The sequence below is a fragment of the Rattus norvegicus genome, chromosome 17 (assembly GCF_021556685.1).
Source record: "Rattus norvegicus strain SHRSP/BbbUtx chromosome 17, alternate assembly SHRSP_T2T, whole genome shotgun sequence".
NCBI lineage: Eukaryota > Metazoa > Chordata > Mammalia > Rodentia > Muridae > Rattus > Rattus norvegicus.
The window spans coordinates 80,304,762-80,332,324 of record NC_141550.1 but is presented as its reverse complement, the minus strand read 5'-3'; the positions used below and the strand labels follow the sequence as shown (position 1 = coordinate 80,332,324).

At 46.1% G+C, this 27,563-nt stretch overlaps 1 protein-coding gene across 8 annotated transcripts in view; it reads left to right on the top strand.

Annotated features, from left to right (window-relative positions):
- Bend7 (BEN domain containing 7) overlaps positions 1-26,445 on the top strand; it is an 83,080-nt gene extending 56,635 nt beyond the window's left edge. For 4 of the 8 annotated variants that reach the window (XR_015640912.1, XR_015640911.1, XM_087591180.1 and 1 more), the window contains 3 exon segments: positions 12,016-12,135; positions 20,897-20,947; positions 24,271-26,445. Coding sequence is in view for 4 of the 8 variants with exons in the window: in XM_087591180.1 (XP_087447306.1) it covers positions 12,016-12,135; positions 20,897-20,947; positions 24,271-24,332 (233 nt within the window). In the remaining 4 variants the exon portion in view is untranslated. 8 annotated transcript variants of the gene reach the window in all.
- Positions 26,446-27,563: the final 1,118 nt, after the last annotated feature.

Genomic DNA, 27,563 nt, shown 5'->3' with positions numbered 1-27,563 from the left:
GTGGTTAAGAGCACTGTCTGCCCTTCCAGAGGTCCTGAGTTCAACCCTCAGCAACCACATGGTGGCTCACGGCCATCTAGAGTGTGATCTGCTGTCCTCTTCTAGCATGCAGGTGTACACGCAGATAGAGCACCCATATACATAAATAAGTTAAATCTTAAATAAATGAATAAGGGATAAGTCTGGGAGCAGGAGAACGGGACGCCTGATGACTACTACTTGCCTCTGTCCATGTGCACACACTTGAGTACATATGAAAATGAAACTTAAAACAAAAACCCTCCCTTCTTTCAGGATAAGAATGCACCAGAGCCATGAACAGTACATTCACGTTTGCCTCCCGTGTGCCAACGGTGAATGAGAACCGTGGGTTCTGCCCTTGCCGAGTTCCAAGTCTAGACAATCAAGAGACATTATTATTGAGGAAGAGGGCACCCTCTGGCAGAGGAACTCTGGGGAGCTCTGGGGGAGCCTTATCTGAGAATGTTGGAGCCCTGAAGGGAGAGATAGATGCTGTGTATCCTCTGACATTCACTTGAGAGGAAAAAAGGGAGCCGTCGCCTATGTCCCTCTTAAAGATAGCTTTTGGTGCTTCTCCAGACTAGTATCTATAAATTGTTTGGCTGAGGTCTGGTCAAAATTAACTTTTTAGTGGCAAAATCCTAGGAGAAATTCTGACTGTCTCAAAGACTGAAGTGTGACATTTGTCCCCCCATCAGCACAGTATTGAGTCCCAGAAGTAGAACTGACAGTCTCCATCTTGGACATAGGGAAGGTATTTGCCAGAGTTTGTTTTTCTTTCTGCCTTACCCCTCAGATTTGAAACTGGTGTTATAGTTAGGACAGTTGCTCTCTTTACGTCTTAAAAATCAGAGAATGCCCCTGTGTCTCTTTCTTCTTCTCTCTCTCTACTATCTCGAAGGAACTTGAAGTTCAGGGGTATCTTTTCCATCACTGATTTTAATTTCACTATGCAACCGTGTGTGGGCCACACATGGCGTTTGCTGCTGCTCTCTATACTTAACAAGTTGACGTAAGCAGATCCCTGTGGACTCTTACCCGTGGGTTTTACTTCCAAAAGTCCCGTGTTTTACAGATAGATGTTCACAGTGTTACTCTGGGCTGCTCATGCTTAACTTCCAGCCACAGCACAATAAATAAAGCCTTTCCTTTCTACAGACTTCCTTTGGGACAGTAAGGTTGAGTCTTCTCTCCCATCCATCCACCCAACGTCAACAACGGCCATCTTTTGCCTCCTGGAATTTATCTGAGTTCTCCTAAAGGGTTCACTGGGAATGGCTGACAGGGGACGGTGTCGTCAGCGTCATTGGGCATTATCAGGTGACCTCAGAAGCAGTCTACAAGGAACCCTACTCTCCCTGTTTTTACCAGTCTCTCGCGTTGGTTTTCAGCTGTCATCCGAAGCGCGCTGACCCTCGAGTGATCCAGTCCCTGACTAGGAACGAGTTGAGCATCAGTTGGCTGTGCCGCTGCTGCTTTCCCTCGTGTGAGCTTCCATGTTTCCTTCAGGTCACGGTTCTCTCGCCCTCTCATCTGGGTCCTTTGTAAGTCGTGTGTGTTGCACAGCTGCTGCTGCTGCTGATCTTGTGAAAGCACAGCACCCGCCGCCTTTGTCATATACACGTGGGATGTGACGGCGGCCACATTTCTCTTCCTTAACGCTTCATGTTTCCTAATGTCCAATTTTGAAAAATCCCTTCTGCTCATACAATCTAATAGTATTCTTTATCCTGCTCCCTACCAAAAAACCCAAAACCCCTCAGTGGTATTTTTAGCTGTGTCTCTGTATGTGGTATGTGGGTCTGTTCCCATGTATCTCCGTTGGTACACAGAGCTTTCCTTGCATGTACAGAGGCCCAGGTTTGATCCCCAGCGCCAAACAAAACTGCATGTAGAGGTATATGCCTGGGACCCCAGCACTCAGGAGGTAGAGGAGGAGAGGGAGCTCATGGTCATCCTTGAGCCCATGGGTGGATTTGAGGCCATCTTAGGATATATGAGTCTACATGCACAGGAGTCTGCATGAGCTTTTCTTCTGTCTGTTCTGAGAATCTCTAGTTCATCATGACCACCAAACAGCGTCACAGTTAGCTCTTTCTTTTAGATGAGGGATGGCTCCTCAGAGCAAGGCATTCCAGTTCTTCTAGGTTCAGCGGTGGCCTGTGGCGAGTCTGCTCTCAGCCCGGGGCCATTTTGTAGACAGTCTCCGTCCATTCCGGTTGCTGTTGAGCTGTCTCTGCATTGCTGTTCTTTCGCGTCTTTATAGCAGGTCTAGGTGTGTATTTTGTTATTAATTTCGTGGTCATGCAGAGTTTATGATTTATCAAAGCTGGACATCCTAATTTATTTTTTCCTTTGTTGTCTGGTTTCTCCCCCTCTGACCCATCTGTTTGTTGGACCTTTTCCAGTATTTTGTAGCTTACATTGTATCTTTTTTCTTTTGTGTCTTACTTTGTTTTCTGTCTTTTCCTTGCCTGTTACAATGTATTTGTCTGTTTCTTCCCTGTCTTGATGATTTTAATTCTTTGATTAACTTATCCGTAGAATTTTTAAGTTTCTTTTTTATTTTAGGTATTTTATTAATTATTTTGTGTGGAGCAGGGTGGAGGCTGAGAGGGTGTCATGGACTATGTGGCAGTCAGAGGACAATTTGTAAGGTTGACGCTCTGCATGTGTTGTAGAGATCAAACCCAGGTCACCAGGCTTGTGCAGCAAGCCCCTTAGCCCACTGATCCATCTTGCTGGCCCCACTCTGATTATTTTTTAAGTTCAACTACTTTAGCTTTTTAATTTATTTCTCTAAATTATATTTGATTCTTTTTTGGTAATTGGCCGTGTGTGTGTGTGTGTGTGTGTGTGTGTGTGTGTGTGTGTGTGTGTGTGTGCGCACACATGAGCTGGTGCATGTGTGTGTGCAGGTCAGAGGACAACATACAAAAGTCAGGGCTTCTCCTTACACCGTATGGATTCCAAGACTCTAACTCAGGTTATAAGGCCTGACAGGAAGCTATTCTATGGCCATGGCTTGCTATTTTCTTGATGAATGAAATCCCTCCTTTGACATCCTAAGCAAACTTCCTTTCTAGGCTTGAGTTAGTGGGAGTCTGATTGTGATTTCTTGTGTCTGGCTTAAGGCAGATCGTTTCCTGCATGCTTCGTTAAGAATAATGTATATGTAGTGGGTTCCTCCTCTCTTCCTCCATTCCCCCTCCCCTTTGTCTGCGACACTGACTGCTACAGTTCTCATCAAAGTCCCTCTTCCCTCCTTTTGTCTGGACCCAGGGACACCAACAGCAAGACTTGTGCTTGTCTATAATTTCAGGATAACCTCAAACCCCAACCTCTTCCAGCTATAATCCAAGCAGTTATAATTTTCCAAAGGAAAGTCTCCTCCCTGCAAAGGCTAGCTGGAGCTTGCCTGTTGCTTCCTCCCTGTCATTGGTTGGTCACTACAGTCTTCACAGCTTCACGCAAAGGCTTGGGTTCTTTCTGTCTCTGTCTCCTCGGACCTCATTTCCTTCTCCCTCATCAGTGTGAAGCCTGCGCTTCTGTGGTTATTGAGACTGAAGCTACCTGGTATAGCTTCAAGGTGTGCCTTCACTTCTGTATAACCTTCCCTGTCTGAAATATACTCTCCCTCCCTCCTTCCCTCCCTCCCTCCCTAACTTTTTGGAATATTTGTTTTATTTGTTGACAATGTCACACATGTATATAACATATCATATCCAACCCAAATCCCTTCTCCCACCTTTATTCCACCCCTCCCCACATGCTGCCTGCATGCTTGTGAATGTAGGGTAATCCTCTGGAACACTGGCAACCTGTTCTCCTCTGGCAGCCATCCGCCACCTGTGGAGTGGGGCTGCGTGAACCTTTTCCCATCCACGGTGGAATGTGTTCTGGCTAGACCTTACATAAGTCGCCAAAGCTGCTATTCGTCACGTCCAAAGGACAGTATTTCATAGCACTTCTCGTGCTCTAGCTCTTACATCATCTCTTCTTTCCCATGATGCTCCTTGACTTTCCCATGATGCTCCTTGAGCCTGTGGAGTTTGATATCAATGTCCCACTTGGGACTGAGCACTCAACCGTCACTGACTTTTGCTCTTTGATGAGTTCTTAGTCCCTGCAGTGGCTGCTTTTGTCATTCTGAGGTATCTATTTTCTCCTACAGTTCATCTTAGCCATCACTTTATCCAAAAGCCTTCCCCAAATGCCTGCCCTCCAGCCGAAGCATGGTAAGATGCCCCCTTCTCTCTGATCTTGCCTAAGTTTTGCTGTATTAGCTTGAGCTCTGCTAACTGTGTTGTTTTGTTTACTACAAAGTCTTGCTGTGTGGTTCAGCCCAGCTTTGAACTGGCAATCCCTCTGCCTAACTTTTTTTTTTTCTTTTTTCTTTTTTTCAGAGCTGGGGACCGAACCCAGGGCCTTGCGCTTGCTAGGCAAGCGCTCTACCACTGAGCTAAATCCCCAACCCCTGCCTAACTCTTTTTTAAATTATTTTTTTTATTTATGTTCCAAATGTTGCCCCCTCTCCTGGTCCCCACCTCAAAGATCTTCACCCCATCCCCTTACCCCTTTTTCCTCTGAGAGGGTGCTTCCCCACCCCCACCTCCACTCCACTACCACCATCCCCGGGTATCCCCCATTCTCTAGGCCATCAAGTCTCTACATAATTAGGCACATTCTCTCTCACTGAGGCCAGACAAAGCAGTCCTCTACACATATGTGCTGGGGGCCACGGACCAGCTATGCACTTTGAGTCCAGGAGTCCAGATTGGTTGATATTGTTCTTCCTATGGTGTTGCCATCCCCTTCAGCTCCTTCACTCCTTCCCCTAACTCTTCCATAGGGGACCCCAACCTCAGTCCAATGGTTGGCTGTAAGTATCTGCATCTGTCTCAGTCAGCTGCTGGTAGAGCCTCTCAGAGGGCAGCCATGCCAGGCTCCTGTCTGCAATTACAACATGGCATCAGTAATAGTGTCAGGGTTTGGTGCCTGTCCATGGGATGTATCCCAAGTTGAACCTGGATGGTCACTGGATGGCCTTTCCTTCAGTCCTTCTCCATTTTTGTCCCTGCATTTCTTTTAGACAGGAACAGTTCCGGGTCAAATTTTGAAGGGAGGTTGGTGACCCCATCCCTCATTGGGGGCCCCGCCTGACTCTCGGGAGTGCTAGATTTGCCTTTATCTTCCACTTTGCCACAGACTCTTTGAGAACAAGAGGCTATTCATTCCTTAGCACCTAGTAAGTCCTGGTACGTTGTGGGTGCTGGGATAACTATTTCCTGAATGAGCACATACTATTTTTCTAATGAGGCCACAGGGCGTCAAGGTTCCAGATAAGAAGAAGCATCGCCCTGTTTATGCAAAGGGTCAGATGACATCATCCACTTTAACAGCCCCTAACGATCAACAGGAATGGGTGAGAGAGACTGTTTGCCGAAGGAGTCACATCTCAAAAGACCTCTTGTGGCTTAGTGTCTCACAGTGTACTTCTAAGATTTGCGAGTACACAGAGACCAGTGGTAGGAAGGAGAGTTGGGGCATTCAGAGACCTGGTGGCATTAGAGGGTGTGGTCTAATGTAATCGGTGAAACATGAAGACCTGGACTTTCCTCCAACCTATATAAAACACTCTTCATGGAGCCACTTTGGTTTCCAGAGCGGGTGTTACTCAGGCACCCATGGGGACAAGCTGTCCTGTGAGTTGGTGTATAAACATGGTACACCCAACCTAGGCTGCCCTAGGACCCGCATCAGTATCTTGTGGAGCCCCGTTCCCTGTGACTCCATGACTTCGCTTCTCTTTGCAAATCTTATCTCTTTCAACTGGGCACCTCCTCTTGCTCCCCCACTCCCTGCCCCCAGCTCTGGTTTTATATCTGATGTAGCAGGGTTCCCCACACCATGACTCTTCAGGTCTACATGCCACACTTTCATCGTAATTGCTTGCTGTACTGGGGGGCGGGGGGCAAAACCTGCTCCCCTCTGCTATAGTGTTGGACTTGGGCTTCACCGCACATCTCCACACATGACTGGGCTCCACTCCCACGTGTGGCTTATCCCCATCTACTCAAGTGGTCTTCATGGATTAGCGTCCAGAGGACAGGAGATCTGCTAGATTTCACCCAGTTTTCTCTCCCCAAGAGGTCACCACACTTCTCTTGCACGTGGTTGTAAATAGCATCAGCATTCTCGTCTTTGACGTGGAAATAATTACTTAATCATCGCTTTGCTTCTGCTGGGGATCTGACTGCTTTTCCCTTACAATACTTATATGCTCATCAACAAAATCGGAGCTTTAAAGAACCCAGTAATTTCTATAGAAAACAATCCTTTCTGGCTGTGCGGCCTCAAGTCAGGTATTTAAAACTTGCACATACTTGGATCTTGTCATCTGTCATTAAGACGACAATACCCACCCTACTGGTTATTGTGAAGATGGAATGAGCTATATGAATGGCTTACTTAGCACAGGGAAAGTCTAAAGTGATAGCCTTAAGAAAACAGACTTGGAGGCCATGAGAAGGGAATGAGTGTCTTTACTTCCAATGCCTGAGATTTCACTCTGCTTTTGAGCAGCCCTGGCCACAAGTGGCCCCCAGTTGAGACTCTACTACAAATACTGTTGTCCCCTCAAGGCTTAAGGAGTTTGACATCCACTGGAGACCCACGTTTCCCATCCTCTCCATACAAACCTTTGTCCCCATTTGGCAGCTTGAGTTATGACTGAGTCATGGTAGGGTTGAAAGGGTTACCATCCCTGCTGGCTTGAATTCTTAAACCACAGAGAGACCAAATCTCTACAGATCTCCCACTCCTCAGTGTGTGCGTGGCCCAGTGATGTTCTTTAGAAGACCACGCCCTACTCTGCTACTCCAATACAGAAAAAAAAATGCAAGTAAGCAGTCCCTTGAACTTGGTTTGGGGGACCGTGGCCAGTCTGCTCTGTTTGGATTATCAGACACGCTCCCCAGAACCCAGCTCATTGACGATTATATTAAAAGCCACATCGCAGGGAAAGATCTGCTCAGCCACCACAAGCCTATTCATGATTTATAAACAATTAAAGGGCACGGCTCAAATGAATGCAAGCATCTGGGAAAGTCATTATTCATGTATGAGTCTACTCAAACATTTGTCATCTCCCCGGTGACTTTAACTTACTCTCTGCGCCTTGGGATCTCAAATTATATTAAGCAAAGTAGATGTTAAACTCTTTTATTTGGTTTAATCGTTGGTCTCATTCCACTTGCCCAGATTATTTGGGCTCGTTTAAAATGAGCCCTCCTTTCTCCTTGATGCATTAAAATAGGAAGGAGGGAGATTTCTCTTTAGAACCTACTGCATTCCGAGGATGAATGCAAATTATCCTACTATGATTCTTAATGACCCACTATTAACGTAGTAGGAAACCCAGCACATTAATGCAATGGTACTTTTCACATCATTACTCCTAATGGAAGTGTTACTGGGAAAATAGCCTGACCTTTAGCTATGGATTCCGATAGCAAAATATATTCTGCTTACTCCATACCTCTATTCATGTAGCACATCCGAGGCTCTCACATGAGCGCCATGACAATCTTTTGGCCTCGTTCTGAGGTCTCGTCTGTGACTGTAATGGAGAGAATAGAATTTCATCTTCAATAGGTAAATTCTAGTTAAAAGTCCCTTTGAAGTTTGGATGTAATCCATGGGCCAGAATGTCAGTAATGTGCCCAGTGGAAGTATTTGTTTCTGTAGGCGGGTTTTTGGTTTTTTTTTTTTTTAAAGCCCGTGCTGTGCCTTCAAAGGTCTTAGTCACAGGCCCAGGGGATGGTGATTTTTCTAGCATTTTTCTATTGAAAGCAGAAAAGTTTTAACTGAAAGAAGAAAAAATTAACAGGAACTGCTGCCTTTTTGAGTGAATGATGAGTGACTGAGCTCAAGGTTAGACTGTAACTCTCTGAACTGCAGCCCCTCATGGGATGAGAGAGAACTTTGCACAACCTTCCCTTCAGTTCTTCTGAACTGGCTGTTGGTGCACAGGGAGCCATTGGGCATCGGCACAGCCGAGGTCTCCTTTGTTATTTGGAAGCACAACTTGCTAATGTGTGATAATTTGGGCAGAAGCATTTCACAATCTTAAGAAAGGAGGTTGCTATGGAAGTTAATTGTGTACACAGCATCATAAGTGGAAAGATGTTTACCTCAGAAGGCAGTCTACTCGGTCATTTTTGCAGTATGCTTTTTCATTTAAATGAATAGAATACTAGATGCAAATGCATCGTTGTTGTTTTTTAATTTTATTTATTAAAGCAGAACTTCAGGCACCTTTTGACAGTCTTTCCATTTGTAAATGTTATCGTGGGCATTTAATTATAAAGAAGTCCTTTTTCTTTAAATATGTTTTGTTAATTAAGACTTCCTGCTCGGGCTGGAGAGATGGCTCAGTGGTTAAGAGCACCGACTGCTCTTCCAGAGGTCCTGAGTTCTATTCCCAGCAACCACATGGTGGCTCACAACCATCTCTAGTCAATGCCGTCCACTTTTGCCTTCTGGTACCCACTCAGCCAGCACAGCTCAGCATCCTTCCATATGTCTCTTCTACCATTGCCATTTACACTCCAGCATCCCTCCAGAGCATGGTTCTAGATGTTCCGACGGCTGTCTAACCCTCGCCTGCTGACCCACTGATATCTCCATTTACTGATCTGTATAGCGTCTCAGTCTGTCTGTCAGCCCCCTCTGCTCTCGTTTTCCTGACGTCTCCACGTGCTTTAAATCTCCATCCCGCTGCCGAGCTCCTTTAGCTAATGCTAACACCAGTCCATCCCTCCCACCCAGACCCCCCCCTCAGGAGACGGCTCCACCCCATTCACTGTTTCAAGCCTTAGTGCTTGTCCTCAGTCTGGCACTTGCCCGTTGTCTACAGTTCCAAACCTTCCCACACTCTCTGTCTCCATGATGCCTCACCACTGAGTCTTCAGGGCCTGGAGCCTCCGGCCTAGAGACTTTCTTGTCAGTTCAAGTTAAAGCCACTTCTTGTCAGTATCCCCAACCTCTGGCCTCCCCTCTGGTTCAAAGATGACCGCTGTACTTCAGTCTTGTATCCCTTCACCCCTAGTTCCTCCAGAATGGTTCCTCATTCCCTCCGTTCTCATGTATCCTGTGCTCAGCAACCCTGCTGCCTGCTCCCACCACCTACAAACCATCCTTCCTCCTCCCTGTCCTCCTCCCTCCCTGCTGAGCTCAGGTGTGTCTAGATGTTGGTGGCTCTTCCCGCAATGACTCTCAGCAGACCTTTGCCAAGCCTCTGTTTCACTAATGCTCTGGAGCCCCCTGTGAGCCTTGAGAAGGCTTTCTGCCTGAATCCCTGGCTTTGCGGTCATTCTGGTCTTCTTAGTGGGCTTCTCTGTCTCCGTATTTATTCTTGGTGGTCTCCACAATCTATGCTGTCCGGTGCCCTCCCTTCTGTATGTTCTCTCTTCTTACCAGTTTTTCTGTTTATCGTTTTAACTCCCATGTGTACAACGGGCTCTTCATGTCCAATGAGTTTAGCATCTACAGGCTTAGCCAGGCAGGCAGTCGAGGAAAAAATTAAGACGGAAAATCTTTGGTACTGGCAGCATAGCTTAGCGGTAAAGTACAGGTTTTAAATGTGTAGACCTCTGGTGGCGCACACCTTTGATCCTCTCACGTGGCAGGCAGAGATAGGTGGCTCTCTTAGTTCAAGGCCAGCCTTGAACTACCTTGGTCTACAGAGCAAGTTTCAGGACAGCCAGGGCTATGCAGAGAAGAAACACTGTCTCACAAACCAATGGCAATAAAACCAAGCATGTAGAATTTTTCCCTGTGATGATTTCATAAACAAATATATATTGATAGCACTCATCATAGGTAATGTATCAGCTATATGATTGTCTTCCAGGGTGCCGGAGCTGGTCCCCACAGACCCAGACTAACAGTGTCTTAGCCCGGCTTCTTTCGCTGTACCTCTCCCTCTGTCCTTCTGCTGGCCATGTCAGGGGGACACTCCATAAACAGCTTGCCCAGGTCTATACCTTCACCTCATGTGCCTTCCCTTCATCTGTTACTTCACGCACCCAACCACAGGCTGTCACTCACCCACCCTAGATGCTTGACTAACTGGGACAAGTCTTAACTTCCAAAAGGGATCCCCATCTCTCCTCCAGCCTGCAGGGCTGTCTTCTCCGTGCCTGGTGTCTTCTACACAACTGGACTGCTTGCGTCTGAGTTTACACATCCAACCTCTTTCCTCCTTCTCTATTTCCTTAAGAATTTCCCAATAAAAAATCCCCAGTCTGGGGCTGGGGATTTAGCTCAGTGGTAGAGCGCTTACCTAGGAAGCGCAAGGCCCTGGGTTCGGTCCCCAGCTCCGAAAAAAAAAAGAAAAAAAGAAAAAAAAAATCCCCAGTCTAATGCTGCTAGTGTAGTAGTAATACCACAGTTTTGCTACACAGCCCTTTTGACATTATTTTTCCAGCACAGGACAAGTATACAACATGTGCCTTGCAGTTCTTTGATTTACATATTAGCGGAGCCTTTTCCCTAGTATTTTATGCTTCAAATACACTATTGATCTACAGGGACTATTGAAGTCACTCTTTTATATGAGTGCATTCTTTAAAGCTATTGAACATTCTGCAGCATATAGAGTGTGGCCAGGTCTCACAGCTCTTTTAAGGTGTTTGCTTTTCACTGAATGGGGATTTCAATTTTTGTATGGTTACATCTGTCAATATTTTCCTTTGCCATTTATTTTTGAAAGAGACCTTTTAACACATTGAAATTACCAATATTTTAAATACCACGGAGGCAGTGCGACGCGGCCGCTTACTGACCCACGGGCAGCGAGGTAAAAAGGCGGGTCGAAGAGTGCTCGAGAACAGAAATGTCAACCGAGCACGTCACATGTGGTCACACACTGCGTGACTTTCCTGGGGTCACTGTCCTGTCTCTCTTTGGCCCTGCCCTGTGACTCTCTGTGGTTTACTAGGGCAAGTCTTTCCTCATGTCTAATGCAGTGTGCAGGGTGTTGATTCCTGCCTGGACTGAGTCTTAGGATTTCAGTGAGATGGACAGCAGTATTAAGGTGACTACGGAGTCCGTAGGGATCATTGTGAGAACATCTCTGTGTAATTTTGCCCTCGATTTTAAATTAACAACACAGACGAAGTCGTTTAACACTCATTCTCAGCTCTGTCATGAGTGGACCTGACTGAGCTATATGAAACATGTTTTTCCCATCAGACACATGTACACAAAAGAAGATCAGTTTCCGCACAAACTGCTTAGTGTTCCCAACCAGTTCCTTGTTGAAGCATCAGCCATCGTGTGTAGCCAGGGCTCAGCTGTCGGCCATCTTTACCATAAAAACCAGTGCCGCTGTGGAGGATTGTCTCAGGTAGGGTTTCCATTGCTGTGAAGAGACACCAAGGCCATGACAACTCTTTTAAAGGACAACATTTCACTGGGGCTGGCTTCCCGGTTCAGAGGTTCAGTCCATTATCATCATGGCAGGAAGCCTGGCATCGTGCAGGCAGGCATGGTGCTAGGGGAGAAACTGAGAGTTCTACATCTTGATTCGCAGGCATCAGGAGGAGATTGAAACACTAGGCATAGCTTGAACATAGGAGACCTCAAAGCTCTCCCCCACAGCGACACACTTTCTCCAACAAGGGCACGCCTACTCCGACAAGGCCAAACTTCCTGATAGTGACTCCCTGTGGGCCAAGCATTCAAAGCTATGAGTCTGTGGGGCCATTCCTCTGTGTCGGGTATCCGTAGAAATTCACTTCAGGGCCGAGGAAGTAACTTGTAGTAGAGCACATGCTTGGCCTGTGCGTGTGTTCAGGTCAAATTCCCAGCCCCAGGAAAGGAGCGGCAGAAGACACAGACTTGTTTTCTCCTTGGGACTATGTTCGTGTTTTGCTCTTCACCCCTTTGTTGCGAACGTGTTTAGTAGCATTCGGTGTTCTCTTTCAGTCTTTACAGAAAACTACTGTACTGCGAATCACGTGGACAAACTTCCCGGCCCACGAGACTGGGTACAGATTCTACAGGACCAGATTAAACTGGCCAGAAGAAGGTTGAAAAGAGGCTCAGGTATGAACAAGCTGTGGAGGAGTCATCGGGGACGGTGCCTTACTGAACTTTTTTTTTTTTTTTTTTGGTTCTTTTTTTCGGAGCTGGGGACCGAACCCAGGGCCTTGCGCTTCCTAGGTAAGCGCTCTACCACTGAGCTAAATCCCCAGCCCCTTTACTGAACTTTTATGACAGACGCACAGTGCTTTCTCGCTCGGGCATCGAGCGTCTTCTGACGCTAGAAGGAGATGTTCTGTGTAATGTGCTGTGTTGGCTCCAGTGAATCTTTAAAGTTGTCTTATGATATTAAAAGTAGTAGAGATGTAATAGTAATAGTAAGAATAGTAAAAACGATGTCGGCCATTTGCTTTTAATAGCCCCAAGGGGAAAGATTACTAACGTCACCTGTGGTGTAATGTGCTTCACGTGTAGAACTGAGTCTTTTGTGGTTATATCTACATGAGTTTTTAAAAGGACTAATTCCTCAAAGTTTAAAATGAAAAAAGAAGAAGAAAAAGACAGTGGATGGGAAGGTGCATACCCTCCATACCAGCACAGGAGATAGAAACAGAAGGATCTCCTCGAGTTTGGGCCAGCCTGGTCTACATAGTGAGTTCCAGGACCTGTTTCAGAAATTTAAAAAAAAAAAGCAAAATTCATCCTGTCAGAAACACCACATCAAATTGGAAATTTAAAGGGCGTGTGTGTGTGTGAGTTTGTGTGTGTGAGTGTGTGTGTGTGTGTGAGTGTATGTGTGTGAGTGTGTGTGTATGTTTACTTGTGTGTGTGTATCTGTGTGTGTTTACATGTGTGTGAGTGTGTGAGTGTGTGTGTGTGAGTGTATGTGTGTGAGTGTGTGTGTGTTTACTTTGTGTGTGAGTGTATCTGTGTATGTGTGTGTGTGTGTTTACATGTGTGTGAGTGTGTGTGTGTGTGTGTTTACTTGTGTGTGTGTGAGTGTATCTGTGTATGTGTGTGTGTTTACATGTGTGTGAGTGTGTGAGTGTGTGTGAGTTTGTGTGTGTGAGTGTGTGTGTGTATGTGTGTGAGTGTGTGTGTTTACTTGTGTGTGTGTGAGTGTATCTGTGTATGTGTGTGTGTTTACATGTGTGTGAGTATGTGAGTGTGTGAGTGTGTGTGTGTGTGTGTGTTTAGGTGTGTGTTTAAAACTTGAGCACTGGCAGTTTGGCAGCGATTTTCCTAGGCACAGGGAACAGCAGCTGGATTGTGACTATCTAGATTCGGTCATCGAGCCTCAAGCCTCTTGAATCTGACAGTGCACCACCTTACAGCTAGAATTTCCTTGGGATTGATTTTTTCCTATCATCCAAGAATGGTTATCTCTACTAGATCACAAATCTCTTAAGTTTTATAAGATATTTATACTTTTATCTATAAATTTATTTATAATTGTATTTATAAATTTTATTTATACAATCTATTTATAAATTTTATGTACATTAGTATATATGTTATCAAAACAATATCAGGATTCCTCAAAAACAATAAAAGTCAGGCCTTAGGGGACAGCTCAGCTGGTAGGATGCTTATCATGCAAACACTAGAGCTTCTCAAAACCCAGGCAAGAATATAAATAAGTGAATAATAGATTAGTAGTATGTGGGCTGGAGAGATGGCTCAGTGGTTAAGAGCACTGACTGCTCTCCCAGAGGACCTGAGTTCAATTCCCAGCAACCATCTATAATGAGATCTGATGCCCTCTTCTGGTGTGTCTGAAGACAGCCACAGTGTATTCATATATAATAAATACATAAATCTTTAAAAAAAATAAGTAGCATGCCCTTGTAATCTCAGCGCTGGATTCATAGGGTGGGCTGGCCAGGTGTCTTAGCCTGCTTGAAGAATACCAAGCCAGTAAGAGACAGCACCTAAATAACACAATACCTGAGATTGTGCTCTGGCCCAACACAGCACACACACACACACACACACACACACACACACACACAGTACACAGCACACACATATACACACACAGCACACACATACATACATACACACATACATACACACACACAGTACACAGCACACACACACATACACACACACACATACACACACATATACACAGGACCTATTGAACTCATTTCTGAGATTGTGCTCTGGCCCCACATAGCGCGCACACACACACACGCACACACACACATGACCCACTGAATCATTTCTGGTGTATCCCCAAACACACCCAGTGTGTTAAAGAGACATCTGCATCCCTGCATTCACTGAAGTACTTTTTCCTAACAGCTTCTAAAATATATAATCACCATAAGCATCCACTTCAGTAGATTGAGTAATAATGAAAACGTGCTGTACATACATAACCAAATGCTTTTGAACCTTGAAAAAGAAGGAATTCACTTGTTTGCATCAACATGGGCGGGTGAGCCTTATGCTAAATGGAGTAAACCAGGTCAGGAACACAAGTGCCATGGAACCTCGCTGAGGAATCTGACAAGGGAGGGCTCCCAGAAGTAGAGTGCAGCATGTAGTCAGTCACAGGAGCCTGCGGTCTGGGAAGATTCGAGGCAAAGGAACAAAATTTCAGTTAGACACGGAGTAAGAGTGATGTGACATGACTAATAATGTTATTATAATATACTCAGGAATATCTGAGTTCACATCACATATTTTAATAAAGTGTAATTCACAGATAATTCATACATGTTGTATATCATAAATATGTGGGTTTTTTTTAATTAAAAGAGAATTTATTGCTTGCTTTCAACTTCTATTGGTCAGAGTAGTCCAACAATGGAGGGGCTCAGAGCCCAGGAGTTGCCCAGGCCGTGGAGCTAGAGACCCCTGCAGTCCTGGTTTCAGTGAAGGCCTGGGGATCCCTGGAGAGTACAGACTCAGCCCACATTGGAATTTGAAAGAAGCTGCTTCTGATGTCAGCATGGAGTCAGCACCAAAGGCCACAAAGTAGAGGAAGTCACCTGGGAGACCTAAGGCCAAAAGAGGAAAAGAACTCAGCCCTGTGGTTTTAACCTGGGCAGCCCTAGGAAGTGCTGTCCACGTTGAGGGTGGATCCTTCCACATGAATAAGGCAGACTCCCACAGGCCACTTGATCTAAACAGTGCCTTGGGTTCTTCCAAAGCACAACTCGCTCAGTTACACTGACAATTAAAGCTAAAACCACATTTGTGCACTAGTGTTTGATCCTACAGAAAGGAACTGCCTTGTCACATGACTTTACTTATTTCTTTTTATTATTATTATTAAACTTATGCGTGATTCTTATCAGTCAAGTGAAAATAAAGCCTAGATTGTCTTGACAGCAGGCTTTGGGAATCTGTGAGGCTGGAGCAGAGACAGTTCGGAAGGTAGGCTTTGGGGACGGAGCTGCTCCTCACTTAAGAGGTTATGGAGAGCTGTGACAGTGAATCTCCGAGTGTTTGACGCTCAGAGCAGAACATCCCAGTCTGATTCACTTTCACGGACAGAACTTGGCTGGTTCACAGTTCTGGAAGCCAGAAATCCAAGACTGAGGGCTTTCTTGCTGGATCAACCCATGGCAGAAAGACACAGAGACACAGATAAAGTAAGAGTGAGACAGAGGAAAGCTCTGTGTGTGTGTGTGTATGGGTATATGTGTGTGTGTGTGTGTGTGTGTATGGGTATATGTATGTGTGTGTGTATGTATGGATGTATGGGTGTATATATATATGTGTGTGTATGGGTGTATATATATGTGTGTATGTGTGTGTGCATGTGTATGTGTGCATGTGTATGCATTTGTGTATATATATGTTAATGTGTGTATATATATGCGAATGTATATGTGCATGTGTTTGTGTGTGTATATGTGTATGTGTGTATGGGTGTATGTGTGTGTGCATGTGTGTACATGTGTGTGTATGGGTGTGTGTGTGTGTATGGTGTGTGTGTGTATGGTGTGTGTGTGTGTGTGTGTGTGTGTGTGTGTGTGTGTGTGTGAAGTCACCCTTCCTCAGTGACAATATAACCCACTCTCAAAGGCAGGGCAAGGTTGTTGCCTGACCACCTCTCACCAGGCTCTCCTGCCAGCTCTGCTGCACTGGGGACTGAGCTGGGACACAGCACCTTTGAGGGACACCTTGAGACCACAGTCATCTCTAACAGGTGCAGGTCAGCTGAATCCTTCCCAGTGCAGCCCTGTCCTCCGGCCTCAGGCTCTGCAGTCAAGCTGGCCTTCTCTCTGGTACTAACACTGGCTGCTGTCTCCAGCTTTCCCAAGCACTGCAGCGCCTCCCTTGCCCTGAAGCCTTCTGTCGAGGTGTCAGCAGGTTTCTGTTGCCTGTAGAGTCCCTTTCCCATTTCCTGAGAGCAGGCTCTGCTCCTATGACATAGTGTGAGACAGGACTGACTCTGGAGAGGAATGAGTAAACCATCAGTAACACCACGGTGCCACATGAACACCCTGGTTTTCTAGCCAAAATGTGAACTCCTGAAGAACACTGCTGTCTTCTCAGTTAAAGCTCAAAGGTTTATTCTACCCACTGTAGACCCATTGGTGGACATGTCCCTAGTGTCACTCTGTGGTCACCATATCAGAGTCCCCTAATTGTACTCCATCAACAGTTTCTCTAGACCCCTTCCCCCTTCCAGCTGTTGTTAAGTCCTTCCCAGTCTCCTTTCTCTCACTTGGTCCTCCAGAGAGTCAGAGTCTATCACACCCTGTGGCCTCACTTCATCAGTGTGGACAGCACATTAACCTCCTACTAACTCGGCTCTTCAGGGTCTTCTCCCCCACATAACATCACAAAAGCCCCCTCCCCTGTATGACTTTACACCCCCTCCCACTCCTGGAAGGGGTTAAAATAGGAAATAAAAAGGAGAAAGGAAAGAGGAAAGCAACATTTGAAAGACCTACAAGTGGCCCATTAGGCTTTCCTGGAACACAGTCCCCAACTGAGCAGAGATGGGTTAGTTTGGGTTTACAGGCAAAGCAGGTTCCGAGCCTGAGGCCTAAGAGGCATCTCTGCCAGTTAGCATGGCATCGGCTTGTGGTTCCTGGCTTCTGCCTTGAATGGCCCAACTGTTAGATACATAAGGACTTCCATCCTGTTCATTTGAAAGGGGAAATGGTTGACCCCAGATATTCAGATTTGAGAGAAATCTGAAGTGAGTCATGATTTAAAAAAAAAAAAACAAACCAGACATCAATCTAGCCTCAGCAGTGACCCACCAGTCAGCCTCCTTCCTGATTCTGCTCCTCTCACACGGTCCTCCCAGACCTGCACTGCAGCTGAATGACCTTAGGTGGGCCAGCAAATGCCTGTGCATGGAGCTCTGCTCCCACCCTGTTTCCTGAGACTGGTGGGAACGGACGGGAAATGTGCCTCATCTTCTTGGGAGTCTGAGGAAAGGAACTGTCTGGACTCAGACTACTGACATCCCCAGTTGTATTGCTATAGCGACTACGGGGAACTGACTGGGCTTTCGTGTACCAGGGCCTTCACCTCTGGAGGAAAGGCCTTGAGGATCTGAAAATTTCAAGTCTTAAGAAAACCTTTAAAGCTAGGAGTCCTAGAAAGTCAGGAGGAGGCTATCCCTATGAGGGAAAAAAAGACAGTCTTAACTGAACCACAAGATGAAAATAAGTTTAGTTTAAATTTCTTCTTCTGGTACCTTCACCGTGTTACCCGTGTGGATTCCTCATCACTGTGAGAGGGTATGTGGCAAAGGCAAATCAAGGGAGGTTTTACTGTGGTTCATGGTAAGAGAAAGTTCATCATGATGAGGGAGGTGACTGATGGCCAGAGCATGTAATTAGGACTCCTCATCTCCTGACCTCTCCGCAAAACAGAACGCAGAGGCTAGGGCTGGAACCAACCAGAACCAGCCAGTTCCCAGTTACCTACATCTGCCATCTAAGCCTCCTAAAGGTTCTACAACCTCCCAAAACAGTACTGCCATCGAGGAGCCAAGGAGTCAAACACAGGCCCAGTCCAGGGCAGGAGGCTGCAGATCTTGTCGGATTCTGGGACCAGGGTCTTTCTCAACTTTCACTCTTCCCTTCAGCACACACATCAGCACACAGAAGGGATGTCCCCTCTGTGTTCCCCATCCTTATTCAAACTGGCCATTGACAGTTTGTTACACATCACAGCGTTTCTGCTGATAATTTTCATCTCAAACATTCCTACACGCATGCACACGCGCGCGCGCGCGCGCGCACACACACACACACACACACACACACGTGGCTATTTCTCCAGAAAGAGACCCAAACGGTTGCCTGGTCCCCGGTGCCTTCTTTCCTGTGACTCCCTTCGCTCATTTGCTCAGGAGATTGATCTGAACGTTTGATCGGCAGGTCTACACGAATGCTCTAACTGGATACTTAGGATGTGTCAAGTAGGCTACCTTGACCACTGGGAAGGAAGCTGACTCTTAAGACAAGACAAGCCAGACCAAAAGGATGGCACCCTGGCCACAGAAGACAGAGTTTGTGTCTGTGTGTGAAACACTGGTACGCTTCCTTCTCAGTAGCACAAGGGTGCAACCCCAGCTAACAGATGGCGAGAACCACTTGTCCTTCCCGGAAGAGCCAGGACCTATAATGTGACTGGCTCTTGGGTTTCTCATCTTGATTATTTTCCATCAAAATGGTAATATGGACAGTGTGTTAAAGATATTCCACAACTTCCACAGCCCTGTTTGTCATATTTGGCTCAGTTCCTGGAGTGGGGTGCAGACTCTGATTGGGCCTAGCTAATCAGATCACTGCTCAGGGAAGTGGGCACGGGCTGTAGGAGAAAGCGGTGCCCCACAAGATTGCAAAGGTCGTTATGCAAATCCAAACAACTTCATTTGGGGCTCTCATCACATGTAATCATTTTTTTTTCTATAACTAGAATTCCAATCCCAGTGTGGATTTTTATCATTTTTATTAGATTACTTCCTCGGAGCTGAAATCACAATTTATTGTTTGCGTTAGATCCAGGAGTAAAGCTGTCACTGCTACTAAATTTTTATTGGACCTGCTCAGTCTTTTCCAATTTTTACAACTTGATCACTGCCAGAGAAAGGCAGCCGTGAGCTTGTTGTTACAGACAGGTGTTTTAATTAACACACACGAACGTTCCTCAGCCACGACACTTGGCTCTGCACATGCAGCCAGTGTACACCAATTTATGTATAACTGTTTACATGTATTGAGGTCAGATATGTTCTGTTCTGACAAAAGCACACATAAAGGCCTGCACATAAGAAGTCTACGTAGGAGCCAGAGAGATTAGGCTCAGCAATTAAGACCACTGGCTGCTCTTCCAGAGGACCTAGGTTCAATTCCCAGTACCCACCGAGTGGCTCACAGCAGGCTATAACTGCAGCCCCAGGAGCTCTAATGCCCTCTTCTAACCTGGCCCCAGGCAGATGGGATGCTGTATGGGTGTAACCCCAGCTCTAGGATATCTGGAGAGACAGGCGGGTCCTACGCTTCTCTGCCTGCTAGTCTAGCTAGGACTGCAAGCTACAGGTTCAGTGAGAGAACTTCTCCCCAGATAATTATATGGAGAAAGAGGAAGACAGCTGACCACAACCTGGGTCCTCTTGTGTGTGCCAGCAAAGGCGTGCGTGCAGTTGCACACACATACCCAGAGTCCAACTAGAATGCCTAAATGCCTCTCTTTTTATCTAGAGAACTTTCATAGTCTTACATCTTTTCTGTAAATCACCATGCGCAATCCTACCATTTCTCTTTCGGCCACACTATTAAATATTATATCTTTTTTTGGAATATTTATTTATATGAGTACTGTCGTTGTCCTCAGATATACCAGAAGAGGGCATCAGATCACATTACAGATGGTTGTGAGCCACCATGTGGTTGACAGGAATTGAACTCAGGACCTCTGGAAGAGCAGTCAGTGCTCTTAACCGCTGAGCCATCTCTCCAGCCCATATTATATCTTTGTTAGTGGTCTCTACTCTCATGCAACTAGAACGGTCCTTGACTGTTCTATCTCTTCTCTGCAGTCAGCAGGAACCATGGGATATGGGCAGGACAGAGAGGACACCACCAGAATTATCCCAGGCGCCATATACAAATGTTTCCTCCGTCCCTAGCCTATTAGGGGAGACTCACTGCCTTGAGTTAACAGGCCTATGAGCCCTTCTCTTTGCTTTAGTAGGTGAGTGTGTGTGTGTGTATGTGTGTGTGTGTGTGTGTGTGTGTGTGTGTGTGTTGTGTGTCCAAAGAAGGGTCACCTTTGCAAAACCCCCAAGGAGACTGAAACCCATATCAGACTAGCAAGGCTCATATCTGAAATCAAAAAGGGAGGATCTTTTGAAGAAATACGTATTCTCTCTCTCTGCGGATTCCTTCATGACTAAATGGATCCAGGACTGACAGCTCCAGAAACCAGGCAGCTCCAAAGAAAAGTTCTTTCTGAGAATTCCTGCTGTGAGTGGCCCTCTGGGGGGGGGGGGGGGGAAGAGTGTGTGTGTGTGCAGTCCTACGGCCAGAAGGCAGTAACTTACCTGCTTTCAGTGTACGGTTAAACCCTGCCGCTGGCCATTGGCTTGGGCTTATGAAGTAAAAGGAAATGAACCAAAATCACCCCTGATTGATAAAATACAATCGGGAGAATTCCCACGTTTTTAATACAGGAAGGTTGGCTCCCTGTCGGGACCATCCAAATGAAATCATGTTCAAATAATGACGCTCAGACCTGTGAAGGGAACGGGGAGAAGGACGCTGGAGTTGTTTTCATTGTGTTCCCATATGCGCTCCTACAACTAATGAGATTTGTGTTTTCTGTTTGTAACCAGCAGAGGTAGCTGACGGTGATGAAAGACTGGATGGCATCTCTCTACCCCCAACAGGTAAAACACATTTACATTTCATCGCCTGCTGCAAGGAACCATTTGCATTGAAAATGCTTCACCATTAGGGATGCGTTCTTCTGCATTGTGAGCCGGCAGCTTCTGTAATAGACCCACCCCTCACATTCAGAGTGTCTTGGGGGGGGGGGGGCTAGGTTCAGATCTGTTTTCACATTGAATATGAAAAACAACATTTTTCTTACACCCCATTTTATATTCATAAATGTCTCAGAAATGCAAATCCTAAGGGGTTAGTACCACAAGATGCCACCCGGCAGAGCCTTTAGACATTAAAAAGCATTTTTGACCTAAAAACAACATTTAGCTTTAAACCAGGATTGTCAACTTTGTGACCAAAGTCAGGCCCGTTTTGTCTTGTTCCACCAGAGGCCTTTGAGAGGTAGGCACCCGCAGTCTTCACGTAGTGGTTTCTGTGTTTTTTAAGTGTGATTGAATAAGCCAGCCCAGCCGGTGTGAACCAGGTCAGCAAATGCAACAGAGTCCTGACACATTCTCTGCTCAGCTGTGTTCAGTTGATTCCAGACTCACGCAGGACTCCATGTGATGCCTCTGATCCCGGCCTCCTGCCCTCGCGTGAGTTCACACCCAAGAGTAGAATAGGTGCCTGACCAGTCAGCCTCATGTCAGACAATCTCCCCGCACTAATCCCCCGCTTGGTCTCAGGACTCCCATTTGACTGTCCTTCAAAGATTGCCTGAAGATTCCTTCCACAAAATTCAGACAGTCCAAAAAAAAAAAAAAATACCTTAAACTATAAAAACCTCAATTCAGTGTCAAATTCAGAAAATGTGAGTGGAGTGGAGTGTGTTTGCAGGAAATCTTGGCAGAGTCCCTACTAGTCACATGGTCTTGTGACCATGAACTCCAAGACTTCAGGGTCTTGAGGCTCAGAAACCTTGGCACACACCTTAGAGTTTACTAAAGCAAAGCTCAGGTGAATTTAGAGCTGCCAGAAGCTGCCCCCCGCCCCCCAGTGTAAATCATACCTTGTATTCTCTGCCTTGAATAGTCAAGCAACAAGCCAAGGGACAAATACATTTGTCACATGGAGCACAAAAACCTGCCTACAGCCAGTTCTTAGGTTCTACAGTAGTTCTCTAGAAGGGAGCTCTCCTCGTTTTTCCATGTTTCCATACACAGGAGTGTATGGAGTCAGGAGGGTGGGTATGTGATCGTTAGGGCTCCTTACCCTTCTCTGAATATCAGGATGACTCATACCGATCCTACTCTTCTCACCTTTGACCCATTCCCAGCAGATGCAGGAAAGACTAATCACAGTAATGAAATTGTGGTTCAGAGCCCTTGGGGAGGGACATCATACATTTGTTCTTGTCCCCTGGGCATCTGTAGCAGCTGTCCTCTGTATCAGATGACACAGTGGGCTTTTGCTTTATCATTTGAAGACCATGCATCTTGCAATTACACCCTTGCATTTAACTGTCTAAAGATAGCGGCAGAGAGGTTTCAGAGGAAAAAGCAGCCCGGGGAATACTAGAGGAGCTCTACGGGAATGACAAGCTCCCAAGAAATTGGAAAGTGAAGGGACCTTTGGAGCTCACTTGGGCCAATATCTCCTTTTTCTCCTGCCCTTTTCTTTCAAGGGAGTGGGGGAGACTGAGGCCTAGAAACACTAGATGACTTTTCCAAGGTGTTATAGCTGGTGATAGCCTGGTTGGGCCCCATCCCCTTGAGTCCCAACCCTTCTAGCACAGAGCTTTGTTATACCTAGGCCAAAGGCAGCCCTTCTCTGCGTGTTTCTTAAAGATCCCCGTAGACTTGGACGTTAGGATTCCATTTCAGTGGCTCAGCCTTAATATGTATAATGATTCAGTCTACCCAAAGTCCACTTGTTTAAGTTCATTGCCTCTATTCCTTTCTTAAATTCTGCCCCAGGAATATGAGGTGATTAAAAAAAGACTATTGTTAGATATACAGACCACTGGACAGCCTTGTGTGTGATTTTAAAGTATTCATCCTTTTGGAAAAGTAAGGAAGAGGTCACAGATAGGGTCTCAGATTTTAAGTTTCAAGTTAAGTAATCTTGATAGGGCTTCCTGGTTGCCTTCCAGAGTAAAATTAAAAATCTGGCACTCTTCTTAGTCTGCATCGCTGCAGATCACCCCTCCACAGGCGCCGACACGGCCATCCGGAGGGTGAACTCCATGTCTTACACACGGTCGCAGTGCGCTCAGCCTCACTGAACAGAGCTGTGGAACCAACTAGGTGTGAGATCCACATCTCCATCTCCTCGTTTATCTGAGCTGACCAACGCTGACCCTTCATCAAGAGCGAACAGTGCTTTTAGCACTTTAAGTGTCTTTTCGTTCTTTTAAATTTTGTGTCAGGGAGGAGGGGGAGATCCTTGTGTCATTGTGAGCCTGAAGTGATCAGGGTAGAATTACGCTCAGGTGGTCAGGCAACATTTTGTTCCCGGCTAATACAGTTGAGTCTCAAAAGGGGTCTTATGTAGCCCAGGTTGGCCTCTGGCTTTGAGTTCCCGGTCCTCTTGCCCCACCCCTAACCCCCAAGTGTTGGGACAGTCAGCAGAGACCAGGCCGCTGAAAAGGTGCTAACCCATTCAGGGATCCTTTCCATCAGCGGTCAGCCCAGACCCCACACAGATTCCTGCCCTCGGACGAGGGTGAGGGACAGAAGTAGCTACTTACACACCATGGCATAGATGTGGAGGCAGTGCTGGATCGGAGACTGCGCCCAGAAATCCAGGGACAATTGACATTTTAAAAAATTGTATAAAGTCAATCAAAGTAATTCCTTTCCAATTTAAAGGTGGAGCCTATGGATTTGGATAGAGTAATACTTGTGTGGACGTCTCAGTGTTTACATTCTCAGTTGGCCTTCTTTGTATCTTTATGTTTCAAAAGCACAAGTAAGACAGTTTACTTACTGTTACTACTCAGAGACAACTGTTACTGATGTGTCCCCCACCACCACCACACACAAATCAAATTTTCTGTTGTTGAACAATACACCTCCAATGGTAATATATACTCATGGGCTTTCTTGGGTTTTGTTTTTGTTTTTGTTTTGTTTGTTTGTTTCTTTTTTTAAAAAAAATCATTCCTAATTGAAAAACACATCCCTAATTCTTGGAATTACTCACTTAGTTCAGTTAAAGTTGATGCTTAGTAGCTTGACAGAGATGGCTGGCCCAGAGGGGCATGTGCCCTGCCCTCAAACCCTCCAGTCGACTTGCCTGCTCTGCCCCAGCCCCGGCCATGTGAGAAAACGTGCATCTCCCCTGCAGAGGTGCAGTCTCCCTCATTGTCTTGTCTCTGTTGCAGGGCACGCGTTTGTCAGCAGGAGAGAGACCCCAGAGGACCCAGAACCAGGTTCCATTGCCTAGACTTGCATTCTAGAACACTCTTTGCTTCCTCCAAGGTCCATGGAGCAGTTGCAGGTCCTGCAGTGTGGGCGTCCTGTGGTGGCTTGTCTTGTCGGAATGACTTCTTTGTAACCTGTGGTATCACAACTCCAGTTTGGCATAATATTTTTTTTTAAAAGAACCATGCTTACAGCTGTTACCCTGGAAGCATCCAGCGTGTGTGACCCGTCCTAAAGAAGCCATCCCCTTCCTGTGTCTGTCTGTTCACAGCCTCGGTGTGAAGACAAGGTCTTTTTAAACATTATTTATTTTATTGTGAATTGCTTGGCTGCATGCAGAGGAAACCTTCTCTTCCAGGACTGACAGAGGTTACAAAGTAGCGCTAACTAGCCCCTCTTCAGCTTAGAGAAGGAAACAGTTGTTCTGAGAGGCAGGAGAGCTCCCACCTGGCCAGTGACGTCTTTTAGGACTTCAGTCATGGTGACCCGAAACAGACATTCAGAACTGGAGAACTACAAATGATGTACGAAATAAATGATGTTAGGGAATTAAAAAAAAAAAAAACTTTCACATAATTTATGATGATGTAATGACAAAAAAATAATAATAATAACTCAAAGTAACCAGCCATCTGCTTGGGAGCCGTGGGGCCTTTTAAATACAGTTTCAGCTGAGCAGCTTTGGTTTTTTCCTCTCTCCATGTTCATTCTGCAGTCTGTTTGGTCCCTCACACACTTGCCTTCTATTTTATGTAACACTAAATATGAGGGGGAAATCTGGGTTTATTTTAAAGAAATCTTTGCTGTGAGGATATATGTGTCACAGACATATTTACCTCCACATTTGTTTTGCTAATGGAATCGTGCATCGGAAATACCTTAGACGCCTTGCGTCTACACCTTATTTATCAGGTAAAGCAAATTGCCTCGAATCTTGGGCACTTGACACCAAGGCCAAAAATAGCCGCAAAAGAAAAACAAATGTGGCTCCCATCCACCAAACCCCAGGGATAAAAGCCTGCCTCAACCAAAGCTTAGCCTTTTCCCTGATACTGTTGCAGCCACCGATTAAAGCCAACACTTAGTGTGGTGCTTCACCAGTGAGAGAACTGAGAAGTGGGTAAGCAGTTGCCTAGGACCGGAGTACCCGGCCAGCTGGACATAGAACCTGGATATACTTAGGATCCTGTCCAGTGGACTGCGTCACATCACGCAGAACACAGAACGCTAAAGCTAGGATCAGAGCAGTATTCCAGAGGCCAGCTAGTGAAGATGACAGGCGATATCCCTGGAACGTCTCTAGGTGTTGCAGTCAGTCCCAAGAGTAGGCATCTCCCCCGCAAATGCACCTTTTATTTCTCTCCGTTTGGAGGCTATGGGGGCCACTTGGAAATTGCCCTTATCCTACCGCTCAGTTACCATGGGTTTCTGTGTCCCGCAGCCCCCAATCCGTCTGTTTTATCGAGTGGTCTGATGAGCTGCAGACAGACCAGGACTCATTCACTCTGCAGCGGGTCCTGATAAAACAAAAAAGTCTTCTGCCTCCCAGAATGAAAGACTCCTCAAGGGGACTAGAGAAGCTGAATTACTACCCTTCGCTCACTAAAATGATGGTGAATTTGTTTTTAGTACAGGGAGAACATATGCTCACAACTGGGTGTGCACTGTAAACCTTCAGAAAGCACTTTCTTCCCAGCCTGGGTGACAGCTTGAAGTTCTCAGTACTTGAGCAGGGTAGGGATTGTTTGACTTACAGAGAAGGGCGGTGGATTCACAAACTGGAGAGACAGATCAAAACTGTAACAGTCAAACCGTGTTTCGTAAGTTTACATTGTACTCGTGTTAACTTACTGTGTACTGTGCAGCTTTGTTCAGAAACCTTTTTATAGGCTTTCTTAGCAAAAAAAAAAAAAAAGGAAAAAAGTCCGTATCCGTGGATATTATGCCTCAATCTTCTGTACATATGTTTTATTAATATGTAAATATTCAGATTTTTTAAAATTATGATGTTCTTTTAAAAGAATTCAATGCAAAGCTAGTTGTGAAAATGGTGTGTAACACTGTGTTGTGATTTCAACTCCCAACATGCCCTTTATGTCCATTCTGGAAAAATACAATAAATTACTTTAATCGAACGCACGCGCATCTCGATTGCTACCCCAGTCTTCCTGTGTCGGGGCTGATGCCCGAGCGGGAAATTACGCTTACGAATAAAGCAAGCAGATTTCTTGCAGAGAACCTGGTAGATGTCACAGTCCCAGCTCTGTCTGGCAGTCGGATCAATGGCTACAGCGAGTCCCATGGAAACACTTGGGCATTAAGCACTGAGATGCTCGAAGCCTAATTTTAAATGAATTAGGTAGCCTTATAATCTTTACTTAAAAGGTTAAGCCCCGCTTCTATGGAAACAGCACACGGGAAGGCCAGATCAATCTTTTCCCATGTAAAGTGGCTTCTGAAGTTCGGAGGCTGCTCTTCTCTTCCTTCAACACAGCAGGGCGCTGTGCCTGGCTGGGTGCCAGGCCCCCTCTCGTTCCCTGGGGCATCCTCAATCCCTGGCTCAGAGCTCGTGACATTCCGGAGCCTGGAATCTGCCTCCAATGGAGATTTACCTCAGGATCTGTTCCAAAACGAGAGGGCTGAGCTGTTTAGAACTTGGGTGGCGGGCTTGTGGTGGCAAGGGGTAGTCGCTGCTTAAGAGATCAGCTGGACAGGGGTGGGGGAGGGGAAGCACCAGGATGATGCTGTTTGCAAAAGAAAATTGACAGTCAACATAAATATTCACACTTTTTTTTCTTCGAAGTTGCGAGCTTGCCATGAGCTATCCCTTCCTTCCTGCCATATGCCCTCTCCTTTGAGGGCTCCACAGCGGGTATCCATGAAAATGTTGGTCGAGGGATCCGTGTGATGCTTTACTGCCCAGGGCCACTGGGATGCACTTGCTCGCTTAAGCTGACAAGGACTGCTGTTGCTTCCATTGACCCGTTCAAATGAAGTAGGGACCAGTCTGCTGTGGAGAGACTATGGAGAGAGAAAAGGAACACAGAGCAAACCCAGCCACGTGCAAGGACAAGAGGAGAAACCAAAACTCAGCGACTAGCTTGGGTTGGAGGATGGAGGGAGAGGGCTAGTTGGGGTGCTAAGATACAGACCACAGTGTCTAGAGGATAGTAGGTGAGTCTGGACGAGATATTAGCACAGTGATTCCTTCTGTGAATGTTGACAACACCCTTAGAACTATGCCGGGGCCACA